This window comes from Pteropus medius, unplaced genomic scaffold, assembly GCF_902729225.1.
Source record: "Pteropus medius unplaced genomic scaffold, Ma_sr-lr_union100, whole genome shotgun sequence".
Classification (NCBI taxonomy): Eukaryota; Metazoa; Chordata; class Mammalia; order Chiroptera; family Pteropodidae; genus Pteropus; species Pteropus medius.
This window is the reverse complement of record NW_024346065.1, coordinates 4,346,018-4,362,527: the sequence shown is the minus strand read 5'-3', so window position 1 is coordinate 4,362,527 and position 16,510 is coordinate 4,346,018. Positions and strand designations below refer to the sequence as shown.

At 42.2% G+C, this 16,510-nt stretch overlaps 2 protein-coding genes across 2 annotated transcripts; one reads left to right on the top strand and one right to left on the bottom strand.

Moving 5' to 3' along the window:
- Positions 1-1,856: 1,856 nt before the first annotated feature.
- ADAM21 (ADAM metallopeptidase domain 21) lies at positions 1,857-4,022 on the bottom strand. The gene has a single exon (XM_039875381.1). It carries the CDS (start codon positions 4,020-4,022, stop codon positions 1,857-1,859), a length of 2,166 nt encoding a protein of 721 aa, XP_039731315.1.
- Positions 4,023-4,037: 15 nt separating this feature from the next.
- Positions 4,038-9,842, top strand: LOC120612805 (disintegrin and metalloproteinase domain-containing protein 21-like). Its single transcript, XM_039875380.1, has 2 exons — positions 4,038-4,066; positions 8,522-9,842. The coding sequence occupies exons 1-2, from the start codon at positions 4,038-4,040 to the stop codon at positions 9,840-9,842; spliced, it is 1,350 nt and encodes a 449-aa protein (XP_039731314.1).
- Positions 9,843-16,510: the final 6,668 nt, after the last annotated feature.

Genomic DNA, 16,510 nt, shown 5'->3' with positions numbered 1-16,510 from the left:
AATAGAAAAAACTACTTCAAAAGAGAATCAATAAATTGGAGCAGCTGCCTTTTGTCTCTGTATGGCCACATACACTTAAAACATCTTTTTAAGATCTTTCTCCAAGTTTAATCAGATTGTATTCCTGGTTCACATTTCCCTGTTCCTATGGCTCCACTAGACGGCCTTTTCTTCTTTCTATCCGTGGCTGGTACATCATTAGAGTCTCTCCTCATCTATTCCTCGAGTGGATCAAAGGGAGGAACACAAACTGACAGGAGCACACAAGTAGAACACATAACACTTCACAAGGAAATCCTTTCCCAAAGATATGATGTTTAACCTCTATTGCGAGAAAAATTGGAGTTTTTCAGGGCTGGGTGAAGGTGGCGGTGGGCAGGGGAGGGGCAGTGCAGTAAACAGCATTTTGGCAATGGGAATTGCATGTACAGATGGGCCGGCGCACAACGCAGCCGAGTATATTCAAAACAGAAAATAGCCAGAGGATGCAAAGTGTGCAAATCGTAATGTAAAATAATAGCAAAAGGGTCATTTGACTCCATTTACAAAGAGTGGCATTCAGAAGTTATGTGGACCCTAAGAGAGGGTATCTGCTTGGATCTGTATTTTCAAGAGAGGATTTCCAAAAGCACTAAGAATAGACTGAGGAGAAGACAAGTTGCAGACAAAGAGATTGATGAAGGGCAAGTACCAAAGGGAGCATTATAAATACACATATTTTAAATTCTTAGTGTTCAATTTTGAGCAAGAGCTGCAATAGTTTTACAAACAGGATAAGGATTTACTTTTACCTTTCCTAATAAATTTCATACAATTAATAATCCAGTTATATTAATTACTTCACTCAAATATTTGTTGCATATTAGGCACTGTTCTATGTATTGAGACACAACGGTGAGCAAAGTGGATACAAAGAACCCTGCCCTCATGGAGAATATTTTCTGGCATTCAAAGAAGGTACTCCGTGCGGATACCCAAACAGCCAGATTAAGGCAAAGAGAGCAGACGGGCTTGGGTAGAGAGCACAGAGGGGACAGACAGAGTCAGGAGTTTGCATTAAACAAACCACAATTTGTTTATACTTTAAGAAGAATTTCTTTCTTTCTCTCTTTCGGTTACCAAAGAAATCCAAAAGGTTGGGTGAGGCAAGCAATATTATCATCCTCGTTTTTAGCTTTTGGAACAGAATGTTAGAAAATTTAAGCCATTTTCCCAACTTGATTACATCTCTTTTGATAGCAGTAGGGATTCTAATTCTGCACATATCCATCTCCTGGGCACCGATGGGATGTCTTATTGTGCCCCTCTAGAAGGTCACATTCATTGACCTGATTTCTAGAATTTTCCTCATGGCATGGACTTGCAGTCTGTCTTGACTTGGTCTATGCTTATCATTGGGAAAACATTTCCATGATTGCAAATCTCAATCCCAATCAAAATCACATAAGTACCCAGCTGCTGGCAAATGGAATCCACTACGTTGGCAACGAGACATGCATCCTCCGCACCCTTGAGAATTTACTTTGGGAGTAAAGGAAGAGAGGCAAGGCTCACCCTGAGTCCTCATAGGTCTCCTGCCCTTTCTACGAGTCATATCTGTGCTCAAGAAACACAAAGAGGACTAACGCAGAGGGAAAGTGGAGCTTTATTTGCTGCTTACAACAATGGACAGTAGTTAATAAGATGTTAGGAACTACCTTTGCCTGACGGCAATGTTTCCGATACTGACAAAAGGGAAGGTTCCTTCATTTTTCCGTAAGCTGTCAGAAATGTGCTCAGTTTCAGGCACGCAATATTTCTACCTCCAAGAAACCAAAACTTAATAATGCATAGGATATTAAATTAGAGGCATTTTCTTAATCTGAAGGGTGAGCCTCGGTCTCCTTGGGAGCAAAATGCTTTTGAAGATACATGAATACAGTAGTCACCAGTAAAATCAAAACAGACAAACTAAGAATCATAACTAGTGGAAAGAAAGCTCCTCTTCTGGCAGATGGTGGGCCACTGTCAACACTACCTCCGTAGCCTCTGTGCAGGCAGTAGGGTGGGGACCATCCATAGCCACAGTGGCAGTGATGTTTATTGTTGCAGATCCCCTTCATGTTGCAGGTCTCAGGCAGGCAGATTTGTGACGGGCGAGAGAGACTGACACACTTCTTGTGTATGCAGATCTTCCCTGAACCACACATTGTGCCATCTTTCACTTCACCGACATCGGGTATGTCCATCCCTAAATGATAACCGATACCCCAGCAGGTGACACCGTTGCGGTGAATATGCTGCAAAGCAGAGCGATCTCTCAGATGGGGAATAGCAACCACGTTTTCACACTGAACTCTCCCACAAAAGATGTCAGCGGTATTACATTTTAGGTATGTCGTGCCATTTATACCACAGTGGCCAAAACGGTTTCCCTGTGAGTTGATTTCTTGATAGCAATTCTGAGATGCACTCTTTGCCCCTTCCCCAAAGATCTCCCTGCACTGCTCGTCATGGTTATTACATCTCTTTTGATAGCAGTAGGCCTCGTCACTACAGGGAACCCCATCCTGCACATATCCATCTTCCGGGCACTGATGGGATGTCCCGTTGCACCACTCTGGAAGATCACATTCATTGACCTCATGTCTACAGAGTGCCCCTGATGGCATGAACTTGCAGTCTTTGCAACAAAGCCCAAAAGCACAAGCTGCCCCGGGCCTCAGAGTGCAGTTCAACAGACAACAGGGATCTTGTTCACACTGCTTTACAGATCCACAGTCGCACTCCTCTTCTCCTTCGACCACACCGTCCCCACAGCGCTTCAGCATAAGGACTTCCCCTAGACTTGGAGGAGTATGCAGACATGATCCCTGGTTTAAAGTGGTCTTTGCAAAATCCGCATAACTACAGTTGGTGAATCTCTCTGCTGGCACTCTGACAGCGTTCATGATGCAACCCCTTTGCCCACACAAACAGAATTCTTCATCATGCCACATACCCAAATTATGGCCTAACTCGTGGGCTACTGTGAGGGCAAAAAGGGACCAGGGGTCTCCTTGGAAATTATTAACTCCACAATCAATAGGAGGACGGCATATTCCTGCAACATAGGCTATACCAAGTGTACTTATAAGTGCATTTTTTATGAAAATATGTGCAGCATCATATTGTAGCCGGGAAAGACCGATTTGTTTCCACTGAGAAAAATCCTTCAGAACCTGCTCTATGGTTATCATTGGGAAAACATTTCCATGATTCCAAATCTCAATCCCAGTCAAAATCATATAAGTACCTAACCGCTGATAGATGGAATCCACTATGTTAACAACAAGAAATACATCTTCCTGCACCTTTGAGAAGTTACTTTGGGAGTAAATGAAGAAATTTTGATCTACCACCACAACCAGCTCCAGAAACCATGAGTGGATCCTTTGGTTATCAGTAGAAATTTGTTTCAGAATTTTTTTCTCAGCCTCTTTAAATTCCATCTGTTGGTGTGCTATTGCCTTCTTTGTTAAGCCACATCTAATAGGTGGGAATTGTATGTCATTGTTGTTTATCTTATAAACCAGGTGTTCAAATGTGGTAGAGTGCCCTATGGGTTCAATTTCATAAGCAAAGTCATTTATCTGTAGCATTCCTCGAAAGCCCCCAGAACAGATACTGAGAGCAACCAGGGATTCCCGTACCCCCTCCACATAACCATCATAGAAGCAGTCATCAGGAACAAAAGGCTGATCCTCATTGAGGGCATGCTGGTCCGTGTAGGTAAACACCAGGAGGTGTCTGGAAACCAAGAGCTTCTTGACCCTCATGAGGACCACATGTTTCCATCCTCCAAACTGAATGCTGTAGGAGAGCCAGCCTGGAGCTTTAGCATCTCTGCCACTGCTGGGCACCTTCAAGGGGATCACCACTTCCGGAGAGCTGAGGTGTTGGTATGGCCTAGCCTGGGATTGGCCAGAGGGCGACAGAGACACTCCAAGCCAGAGCAGCAGGATAACAACTTTTATGGACACCTTGGTCTCACCAGATACCATTATGGAGCTGCCATTATGGAGTCATCTGTCCAGAGAAAAAGAGTGTGAGACTCTGCTGGTCTGGCTCCTCCCTCTGAGCTGTTCATTCTGTAGTGCTGACCTTTAAGGATCTTAGCTCTGGCAGAGTTGGCCATCAGAGCTGCTGTGCTGAAATTAAAAATAAAAATAAGGGCAAGGAAGGCGGTGGAATTGGGTAAGGAAGGTAGGTGAGAGAAAGAATTGAGTAGAGAAAAAGTGATTAATGGATTACAAAAATGCTTTTTATTTGTTTTCAATAGATGAGGGTAGGAAGTTAGGGAGTTATCAATAAGACAGTATTGGCCATACGTTGATAATTGTTAAAGTTGGATGATAGGTACTTGGGTTTTCATTTAATATGAGAAGCCTTGCACAGGAGATGTAAAATGAAAATGTTTGACCCACTACCATTAATCTCCTGACTCTGAATCCATTCCTAGCCAATGCTTCCCTTACTCTGATTCAAAGTCCTCTATATCTGACCCCTTCACAGAGTTCTCTATATCTACTTACCTTATGAAACTTGAGTTTCAAGAGATTTTACTGCTTTTCATAAAGCTCATTCTAGAAAAACCCAATTCTCAAAAGTCAATGTACCTCATGTCCAGAGGCTGGGTTCCTGTTCTCCACAGCTCATGAAGTCATGTCTAAAACATTCATTTTGCTACATTTGATTACACTAATTTTTAACCTTTCTTTATCACTCTTCCCACTAACCACCGCCTATCATTCTTGTATAAACTTCAAAGACTTTGACACCTGACTGAAAGACTTATTCTCCACCAAAAATCCTACCTTCATCACTCATCTGAAATCCAGAAGGGTTTTTCAATGTTTTTTTTTAATCTGTCCAGTTCATCTTCAATGTACTTCAGTTTACCTACTCACAGTCAAAGTCTATACTTTGTTATCACCAAAACAAACAAAACAAAAACAAAATTATTTCTGACATCCTAAGCAATTTACCAATAATTTTAATCCAGCTTTTCTTTACTCCTATACCTATTCCTCAAACTCAAAGAGAACCCAAATAGTTTTGTATTCCATTAGCTCCCATTTTCCTCAATCTTATCCCTCCCTCTGTCTTCAGTTCCATTTCATTTGAGCTTAGGCAACCAGTTCCATCACTTCAACCACTTTATGCCAAAACCCTAACTCCCTAAAGCTCAATTATAATACTAATTTGCAAAACAAACAGATAAACAAAACTGGATTAATTCTGCCACATACTTTTTCCAATTTTACATCACAACTACCAAAAACACCACTTGGGTAGTGGGGGGCGTGAATCTCAAAGCAATGTGTTTGTGAAAATCTTAAAAAGGGAATACACAATCGGAACTGGAAATCCTTCCATGTCTTATTGCTCTTTTCTTCATTCATTTTCCTGTGACATTATATTACACGTCCCTGATATTCTGAGTTCCTCATTTATGTATAGTGTCTGGAGTTGAGACATTTGGATTGCCTTTCAATCACAGAGTCAAATACTTAACAAAGTAGACTTCATCTTTTCCTTTTGACATACAGCATTTAAGCTTATAATTTATCCTAGATTTGCTATGTAGATGCTGTTAGATGGGGACATGTTTCAGTCTGAACAATATCCTTAGCATTAACCAGCCTAGATAGCTTGGATCCATCTGAGCACATTCCATTGTGAATGGATAGGCACTTTATTCCAGGTGCAAGTAGCTTACAAGTGAAAAGCAAAGTTTATAGACAAATTCAACTATATAAAAACTTCCAAAGATAAAGATCTTTTTATCCTTGAGTGAAATCCTAACTTCCAGATTTACTCTCTGTATCTCTCTAGATATGTTTGTTGCTTATTATCAAGTAGGAGCTGTGGATGAGAAGATGGAAAGTTGGAAGGGCTAATAAGCTACACAAACCATGTCATATTATTTTTCTTAGAGCTCATCATGAGAGCAAGCAATAATAGGGAAATGCTTCAAAGAATCTTTGAGCCATACCCTTTGCCCTCATTATATTATTCCTAGGATTCCAGAGACCCAAACTCCTAAAGGAATATTATTTTACCATCAATACCATAAAGTGATGTTGTTAAAAATCCATATACTCTAATATTATGGGAATCTCAAAGTAGACAACATCCCTCCATGTATTATCAACTTTTCCTTTTTTCCCCAGTTATTTCAAATTCCTCAAGACCTCTACATACTCATCTCTCCTCTTATTTTATCATATTCAAATGCACTGTTTTCCTACCTGTCACTAACGCTGACTCATTAGTGAGTCATGAAATCAGTTTAATGGGTCATGAGCTACAGTTTTTCTTTAAGGAAATTGAATAAAAAATCAAATATTCCTAGCAATTCCTTAGCAACTCTTACACATCTGGTGCCAAAATTTTGGGAGTGTTTGTATATGTGTGACTACTGGAGCACAATATAAAATGAATTTCTTACTCTGGAACATAGTAAAAAAATATACATACATACATACATACATACATACATACATACATACATACGTACATACATATCGCGATGGCAAATTCAAAGACAAAATGGTTTCTGGGATTTACACCATTACAAACCTTTCTGAATCCATGCCCATTTCTACTTCTCTACCCCACTCCTCATCCCTGTCTCAGTGGAAAAGTGATCCTCCCCTCGATTTAGGTGGTAGGTAGCCTTCCATCTTCTGTTCCAGGATCATATCTCCTACCTATTCAAGGACTGATCCTGTCAATTTTTCCTACTTTCAACTCTATTTTCTCCTATTTTACCTGTTCTTACTTGGCAGTAAGAGTAAGCAATTCATTCTGGTCAGCCCAGGACTGTCCTAGCTCCTGGTTTTTAAAGTGCAACTCTCATATCCCAGCAACCCTTTCAGTCCTAGGTAAACTGGAGTGGTTAGGTAAACTGGAGCGGTTAGCTATCCTACCCACAATACTTTACCCTACCCATGCTCAAGTCTCTCCCAGTTTTAAAAAGTAAAACAAAACAAAAATTAAGAAACTTCACATTATCCAACATACTATTCTGGGTACCAGCTGTTACATAGAGCCAAACTTGATCAATGACTTACCAACAGAAGAAACAGTATTTTCCATGGCCATTTCAAATGATATGGTTTGTACTACACTTATCAATAAAGAAAGATTGGTAGTTGAGACTTCGCATAACAAAGGGAAACTTAAGGCCACCCCCTTTGTCTCTCAGGTGACTAAGTTCTAGATTTAGCTGCTTAGCAACAGGGATCTTTCACTTCTCCAGAAACAACTGGCTCTCAAAGGATATCTTGCTTTGGCTCCACCATTTCTATACAACTTAATATCTGACTTCAATATGATTGGAATTAGATAGCCTACTTAGCTCTATTCTATGTTCTCCTACAGTGTAGATTCATTTTCATAATTTTGCTTATGCTATTGCACTGGCCTAGACTGTTAATCACTTTTCACTCTTAGACTGAATTATAATAACTTTCCAGGTAAAGATCAAATTCTATATCCAGCATCAAATTTTTTCTAAATAAGACAACATTGATAGTCTGTAATTCCCTTTATAATTACCATATTCAAAAAATTTTTGTATTGTACAATTTATAACCTTGCTATTTTGTTTTATATACAACTTTTTAAAATTACATATCCTATTAAACTTCAGTGTTTTTGAGAAAAATATGCTCAAAATCGCTTGGTAGGGAGTTTATGGTATAGTGTTTGGCAAAATATTTATCCCTAATATTTCAACTATATAAATATTGCATAGAATAAAAACAAATTCAATAAAATATTAACTCTAACTCTGGATTGATTCTGTTTTAAAGAGATTCTTGGCCAATGAGCCCTGCCACCTCCTTATTTAACTAGTAGATTCAGAGCTCTGTGAGATAACTCTGAATTAGAAGCATTTTTAATGACAGACTCCTTGTATTTCCTCTCAGAAAAAAGTTTCTTCTATGCATGCTGTTTTCCTCATAAATCTGGTTGGAGGTTTCTTTTCAAAAACTATTTTATTTATACAAGCAGAAATAGAGATACCTCTTTCTCAAAGGGGTAGATTTTTTAAAAAGAGGCCTGCCTGCAGCTAAACTCAGTGGATGAAATATGCTCCTATACCAGAGATGATTAGCAATGAAGAAAACGTTCCCCCAAAAAATGAGAGTGGGAAACTACAAAAGCTCAATCCTGGAAAAGTTTTAGTGGCAAGCCAAGTAGAACCAGTAAGGAGAGCAAAGAAACTCAATTCAGGAAGATACATAACTAAGGAAGACTTAAGTATCTGCTGCACATAGAATTGTATCCTGGGAATTCTAAAGGTGGGAAAGGATTGAAAGCTTCCGAAAGTAGACTTGGCTTGCTTTGTCTTGTTTTAAAAACCAGTAATATTTATTTCTTTTTCAAATACTATTAGGAATTCTGGTTACAGAAAGAGAGGGTAAACACCCCTATTACTCCTACTAAACGCAGGTTAAAACACTATATTTTATATAAAAAAAATAAGAAGGTTCAGAAAGATAGAGCAAAGAATACAGAAATATGCACCACATATTTTCATAAAAAATGCACTTATAAGTACACTTGGTATAGCCTATGTTGCAGGAATATGCCGTCCTCCTATTGATTGTGGAGTTAATAATTTCCAAGGAGACCCCTGGTCCCTTTTTGCCCTCACAGTAGCCCACGAGTTAGGCCATAATTTGGGTATGTGGCATGATGAAGAATTCTGTTTGTGTGGGCAAAGGGGTTGCATCATGAACGCTGTCAGAGTGCCAGCAGAGAGATTCACCAACTGTAGTTATGCGGATTTTGCAAAGACCACTTTAAACCAGGGATCATGTCTGCATACTCCTCCAAGTCTAGGGGAAGTCCTTATGCTGAAGCGCTGTGGGGACGGTGTGGTCGAAGGAGAAGAGGAGTGCGACTGTGGATCTGTAAAGCAGTGTGAACAAGATCCCTGTTGTCTGTCGAACTGCACTCTGAGGCCCGGGGCAGCTTGTGCTTTTGGGCTTTGTTGCAAAGACTGCAAGTTCATGCCATCAGGGGCACTCTGTAGACATGAGGTCAATGAATGTGATCTTCCAGAGTGGTGCAACGGGACATCCCATCAGTGCCCGGAAGATGGATATGTGCAGGATGGGGTTCCCTGTAGTGACGAGGCCTACTGCTATCAAAAGAGATGTAATAACCATGACGAGCAGTGCAGGGAGATCTTTGGGGAAGGGGCAAAGAGTGCATCTCAGAATTGCTATCAAGAAATCAACTCACAGGGAAACCGTTTTGGCCACTGTGGTATAAATGGCACGACATACCTAAAATGTAATACCGCTGACATCTTTTGTGGGAGAGTTCAGTGTGAAAACGTGGTTGCTATTCCCCATCTGAGAGATCGCTCTGCTTTGCAGCATATTCACCGCAACGGTGTCACCTGCTGGGGTATCGGTTATCATTTAGGGATGGACATACCCGATGTCGGTGAAGTGAAAGATGGCACAATGTGTGGTTCAGGGAAGATCTGCATACACAAGAAGTGTGTCAGTCTCTCTCACCCGTCACAAATCTGCCTGCCTGAGACCTGCAACATGAAGGGGATCTGCAACAATAAACATCACTGCCACTGCGGCTATGGATGGTCCCCACCCTACTGCCTGCACAGAGGCTACGGAGGTAGTGTTGACAGTGGCCCACCATCTGCCAGAAGAGGAGCTTTCTTTCCACTAGTTATGATTCTTAGTTTGTCTGTTTTGATTTTACTGGTGACTACTGTATTCATGTATCTTCAAAAGCATTTTGCTCCCAAGGAGACCGAGGCTCACCCTTCAGATTAAGAAAATGCCTCTAATTTAATATCCTATGCATTATTAAGTTTTGGTTTCTTGGAGGTAGAAATATTGCGTGCCTGAAACTGAGCACATTTCTGACAGCTTACGGAAAAATGAAGGAACCTTCCCTTTTGTCAGTATCGGAAACATTGCCGTCAGGCAAAGGTAGTTCCTAACATCTTATTAACTACTGTCCATTGTTGTAAGCAGCAAATAAAGCTCCACTTTCCCTCTGCGTTAGTCCTCTTTGTGTTTCTTGAGCACAGATATGACTCGTAGAAAGGGCAGGAGACCTATGAGGACTCAGGGTGAGCCTTGCCTCTCTTCCTTTACTCCCAAAGTAAATTCTCAAGGGTGCGGAGGATGCATGTCTCGTTGCCAACGTAGTGGATTCCATTTGCCAGCAGCTGGGTACTTATGTGATTTTGATTGGGATTGAGATTTGCAATCATGGAAATGTTTTCCCAATGATAAGCATAGACCAAGTCAAGACAGACTGCAAGTCCATGCCATGAGGAAAATTCTAGAAATCAGGTCAATGAATGTGACCTTCTAGAGGGGCACAATAAGACATCCCATCGGTGCCCAGGAGATGGATATGTGCAGAATTAGAATCCCTACTGCTATCAAAAGAGATGTAATCAAGTTGGGAAAATGGCTTAAATTTTCTAACATTCTGTTCCAAAAGCTAAAAACGAGGATGATAATATTGCTTGCCTCACCCAACCTTTTGGATTTCTTTGGTAACCGAAAGAGAGAAAGAAAGAAATTCTTCTTAAAGTATAAACAAATTGTGGTTTGTTTAATGCAAACTCCTGACTCTGTCTGTCCCCTCTGTGCTCTCTACCCAAGCCCGTCTGCTCTCTTTGCCTTAATCTGGCTGTTTGGGTATCCGCACGGAGTACCTTCTTTGAATGCCAGAAAATATTCTCCATGAGGGCAGGGTTCTTTGTATCCACTTTGCTCACCGTTGTGTCTCAATACATAGAACAGTGCCTAATATGCAACAAATATTTGAGTGAAGTAATTAATATAACTGGATTATTAATTGTATGAAATTTATTAGGAAAGGTAAAAGTAAATCCTTATCCTGTTTGTAAAACTATTGCAGCTCTTGCTCAAAATTGAACACTAAGAATTTAAAATATGTGTATTTATAATGCTCCCTTTGGTACTTGCCCTTCATCAATCTCTTTGTCTGCAACTTGTCTTCTCCTCAGTCTATTCTTAGTGCTTTTGGAAATCCTCTCTTGAAAATACAGATCCAAGCAGATACCCTCTCTTAGGGTCCACATAACTTCTGAATGCCACTCTTTGTAAATGGAGTCAAATGACCCTTTTGCTATTATTTTACATTACGATTTGCACACTTTGCATCCTCTGGCTATTTTCTGTTTTGAATATACTCGGCTGCGTTGTGCGCCGGCCCATCTGTACATGCAATTCCCATTGCCAAAATGCTGTTTACTGCACTGCCCCTCCCCTGCCCACCGCCACCTTCACCCAGCCCTGAAAAACTCCAATTTTTCTCGCAATAGAGGTTAAACATCATATCTTTGGGAAAGGATTTCCTTGTGAAGTGTTATGTGTTCTACTTGTGTGCTCCTGTCAGTTTGTGTTCCTCCCTTTGATCCACTCGAGGAATAGATGAGGAGAGACTCTAATGATGTACCAGCCACGGATAGAAAGAAGAAAAGGCCGTCTAGTGGAGCCATAGGAACAGGGAAATGTGAACCAGGAATACAATCTGATTAAACTTGGAGAAAGATCTTAAAAAGATGTTTTAAGTGTATGTGGCCATACAGAGACAAAAGGCAGCTGCTCCAATTTATTGATTCTCTTTTGAAGTAGTTTTTTCTATTAAAAAAAAAAGTTAAATTTGATTATAGTCAGATTTATCAATATAATGTTCTCTTATATTTACTGGGTTTTATGTTTTTATGTATATTTAACGTTGTAGAATTAGCCTCCTTATTACAAACATAGAGTCTTAGGTACTATCTTAATTTGGATTCCCCAGAAAGCAGAAGCTGAGACCAGGCTTTAGGTGAGGTTAGTTTATTTTGGAAGCACAAAAAGGAGTATGTTAATGAGCAAGCTTCCACTGTGGGCTGCTGCGGTCATCCCCTGTGGACTCTCTAAGAAGTCGTGTGAAACACAGCTCGGAATATTTCTCCTTGGTACAGGAGAAAGCTGTCGGGAAAAAAATGAGATACAGCACTTGAAGTAGGAAATCGTCAGTGAATGGGCAGTGTCTACTGCAGCTGCCAGTGACCTCAGGTGGGACTAGGGTATGTAGGGTGGGTCATAAACATCTACTGTACCCAGGTTCCCTAGAAAACAGATGCTGAGGCAGGGATTACATGCAAATGTGTCTCTGTTGTACTGGTGACGATTCCTATATACGTACTGGCTTTCTCCTTTATAGGAGGGTGCTTGGCCCATTCATAGAGCAAGCTAGGAGCCAGAGGGAGTTAATATCACTGGAAGCCACTCTTAACCAATGAGAGATGTTTTGTGAATACACCTCCCAGCTTTCCCTGTCCTCATGGGAGAATTCTGAGGTACCTGACGGTGTCTCTCAGAGAGGCCACCGTAGAACTGTATCCTGGTTGCTCACGAGGTCACTTACCCATGAATGTAAGCTTGATTTGCTTTTAAGCCTCTCCTGTCTCAGTTTTCCACTCCTTCACCATGCACTCCCATCTTGGAATTATTATATCCCAAATAAAATGCTCATACACAAATCCTTGCCTCGGTGCCTCAGGGTCAGGGACAGGTGGTACCAGAAGTGTTCCTGAAAAGGCAGATCCAGAAGATGTGAGATTCTAGGACTGGATCAGTTGTCTGATAGCAACTAGGACTCCTAGTTGCAGCCAGTAGATTTGTGACAACTGGTGTGCTGCAGCATCAGAAACTAAGCCTCTCTCACTTGTGGCGTGTTAGGATGAGGGATAGATGGAAGTGGTGCCCTGGCTTATATAGTAGCTCTCGCATTTCAATTATAAGTATGAGAATTATGAAGTTAGGTAACTCGTGAGGAAGACATGGAGAAAGAAAATGACCGGCTAGGGCAAATAACACGAGCGTGGTGTGAAAGTCCTAAAACCCGTATGACAGTATTTGAAGAGAACCTCATCCTACAGACTGTGTTGAAAATAATGCCTGAGACATGTCATAAATATGCAGAACTTTCATGTAAAAAATTACAGAATTTAGAGCTCTAGTATGTTTCCTACATAAAAACCAAAGGTTCTATTAGGGAAGAAGTGCTATCCTGAGATTTTGGATGAGAACGTTTGAGTAGATGCATTTGAAAATTTGAATCCTGAGATTCTCATGAACACCCTGGGCCGGCAGAACTCACTCCTCACCATTTGCTAGAAGACAGCAGCCTCTGATCACCTGGCGACCCTGCTTCACCAAAGATGATGCTTATCTTCCTGAAGATCTGTTCTTAACGTCCCCTCATTGCATCTAGACCAATAACTACGGTCAGTACAGTTCTTGGCATGAGAGGAAATGGATCACTGATCATGAGAGCTTTGGCAGCTGGCTAATAATGCCATCACGAGCCAGGAGAAAATATATAGGAAGAGATCCTGAGGATACGGTATCAGGAGAAACAATATAAGATTACAGAGGGGAAAGCTTTTTTTATAAGGGGGTGTTCAGCATTTAACATTACTGCAAAGATATTCAGGGCTTATCCTAATGCGCTGCTGGAATTATGGCATCATTGAGGCTTGGAAATATTGATGGACTACAATAATTGCGGTGGAGATGCTGGAACTACTTTGGCAGAGAAGTGAATTTGGGGGTCAGAATATTCAGGGAAGAAGGCACGTTACAGTGGATTTATTACAAAAGGCCAGAGAAACCACCATTGACCCTGTTTCTCTGGAAGTCCTAGAGGACAATGTCTTCATTCAAGCGCTAAGAAATGCACTAGTCAGTCAGAGGGAAGCAGTCATCAGTGGAACCTCAATGGTGGCTGTCTTTGTAGGCCAGGGATGATGGCAGGACATGGTGCTATAGAACTGGGCTCCCTAGTGTCCATGAAGGTGAAGATTCCAGAATAGTAGAAAAAAACAGTGATAGCCCTTAACTATTAGAAACAAGGTGGGTATAATCACTGTAATGGGCAACAAGACTGGAAAGGCAAATTCTGGGCCCTGACCTAAGTCTATCTGAGGCCACATCTAATAGATTCTGGTTCTCCTAAGGACGATATGCGTGCAGGCAATGAGGGCGTTTATTGCCTTATATAACCAAAAAAGATCAAAAGCTGATGATCAGTAGACTGATGCCGACTTCCGCAATGGGCATCTCTTGCCTATTTTTCAGACCTGCGTCAGATCAATCGTTGACCTATAGCCAATTGAAGGAGACACCAGGTACCTTTTGGGAAGGACCCTGCAATGTCACCACAAACATCTACAATAAATACTCCTCAACGGGAGCTCGTTTCCCAAAGGGACTTGTTTCCCAAATGGATATACATGTACTAGAGTCACTACACAATGGGGAAAGGGAGAACATTCAGAACTTTTGAGGACTATCAGAGACAAGGTCTGACCTGACAGACATACCACAGAATCCAAAATGCCTCATGGAGGAGGGGCAGAGACTTGAAACGAGCTGGCCGTACACACACAAGTGGTGGTTGATAATTGGCAGGGATATCTCAGCTACAGAGGTCCCCGCTGAGGAGCGAGCGATTTCAAACCCACACCGGGCTCCACAGCCCAGAGCACAACTGCTGGGAAGAGGCTCCCCCACAACATCTGGCTGTGAAAATTGCCAGAGATTCTGTCTGTCCGGGTGAGACAGAGGGCTGCTGGAAACCCAGATGTCCTCTTACAGGGCCTGCAGCCAGACTCATTACCTCGAAGGTATTCAACATGGGCTCCAGCAGAGGAGCAACAGCTTGGGAGGCACCAGAGACATACGGGGGAGAAACTGAGTTGAATGGCTTCAGGGTGAGGGCTGAAGGGACAGCCCCCATTGTCTCTGTGTTGAGCCATCCTCCACAACCGTGAAAACCACTCACTCTGCCCTGGTGACACCCTGGGGCCTCGCCTCCCCCAACTCACATACCGCCCATGGCTCCTTCTGCGGCTGAGTCTTACACACAGCGGGCAGGCAGCCTCAGAACTTGGGGTGCTCTGTGCCTTTTGCTGAGCTGCCCCAGGCTAGGTACTGGTGGCAGCCAGCCTCGCTTGGCCGCATGGCCTCTCCCATGCACCACCAGGTCCGGCGCAGGTAGCTACCAATCTCGGATCGCTTTGTAGCACCTACCAGATAGCCCCAGGCCAGTCAGTGCCAGTAGCTGACCTCAGATTGCACTGGAGCCCTTCCCAAGAGGCCCCAGGACCCACACACCCGGCGGCCGGCTTCAGACCACAGCAGAGCACTACCTGATTACTCCACAAGAGGCACACCCAAAGAGTGGTCTGGGGCACACCCGCTGGGGCCAATCCTGCTCCACGAGGTCAGCCCATGAACAGCAGCCGATACTCTGTGACCGCGACCAGTCCTCACAGCCCGCCACCTTGAGGTTCAATCCCACCCACTTACATGTCAACAGCAATCAAGGTTTAACTACAACGGGAGGGCACACACAACCCGCACGAGAGACGGTCTGGGAGTACCCGGCTCAGGTGATCAAGGAGGCTGTGCCACTGAGCCCCACAGGACACCTACTACATAAGACCACCATGCCAAGACTGGGAGGTGTGGCAGATCTACTGAACACATAGAAACAAACACAGAGAGGCAGCCAAAATGAGGAGACAAAGAAATAGGTCCCAAGTGAAAGAACAGGGGGAAATGCCAGAAAAAGAACTAAATGAAATAGAAGCAAGCAATCTACCAGATACAGGGTTCAAAACACTGGTTGCTCCCCGAGGATGCTCAGGGGACTTAGTGAGAACTTCAACGACAACAAAAAAAGAGAGTAAACATTAGAAAAGGACAGAGAAACTATAAAAAGGAACCAGTCAGAAATGAAGAACACAATACTAAAATGAAGAATACACAAGAGGGAATCGACAACAGCTTAGATGAAGCAGAGGATCGAATCAGCGATTTAGAAGACAAGGTAGCAGAAAACACCCATCAGAACCGCAACAACAACAAAAAAGAACCCCCCCAAAATGAGGATAGTTTAAAGGACCTCTGGGACAATATCCAGCATACCAAAATTCACATCATAGGGGTACCAGAAGGGGAAGAGACGGGGCGAGGAATTAAAAACCTATTGGAAGAAACGATGATGGAAAAATTTCTAACCTGGTGAAGAAAATAGACATACAAGCTCAGGAAGCTCAGAGAGTCCCAAACAAGATGAACCCAAAGAGACCCACACGAAGACACATCGTAATTAAAATGGCAAAGGTTCAAGGCAACAAGAGAATCTTAAAAGCAGCAAGAGAAAGACAGCTAGTTACCTACAAGGGAACTCTCATAGGACTGTTGTTTGATTTCTCAACAGAAACTTTGCAAGACCGAAGGGATTGGCACAAAATACGCAAAGTGATGAAAAGCAAGGAACTGCAACCAAGACTACTCTACCCAACAAGGCTATCATTTAAAATAGAAGGAGAGATAAAGAGCTTCTGAAACAAGAAAAACCTAAATGAGTTCATCACCACCAAACCACTATTACAAGA

Excerpts from the sequence above, each read along its gene's own strand:
- ADAM21 (XM_039875381.1), bottom strand. The coding sequence starts at position 4,022 with ATGGTATCTGGTGAGACCAAGGTGTCCATAAAAGTTGTTATCCTGCTG.
- LOC120612805 (XM_039875380.1), top strand. The coding sequence starts at position 4,038 with ATGGAGTCATCTGTCCAGAGAAAAAGAGT. Across the intron at positions 4,067-8,521 it reads TCTGTCCAGAGAAAAAGAGT|GTTCAGAAAGATAGAGCAAA; the intron begins GTGAGACTCTGC and ends AAAAATAAGAAG.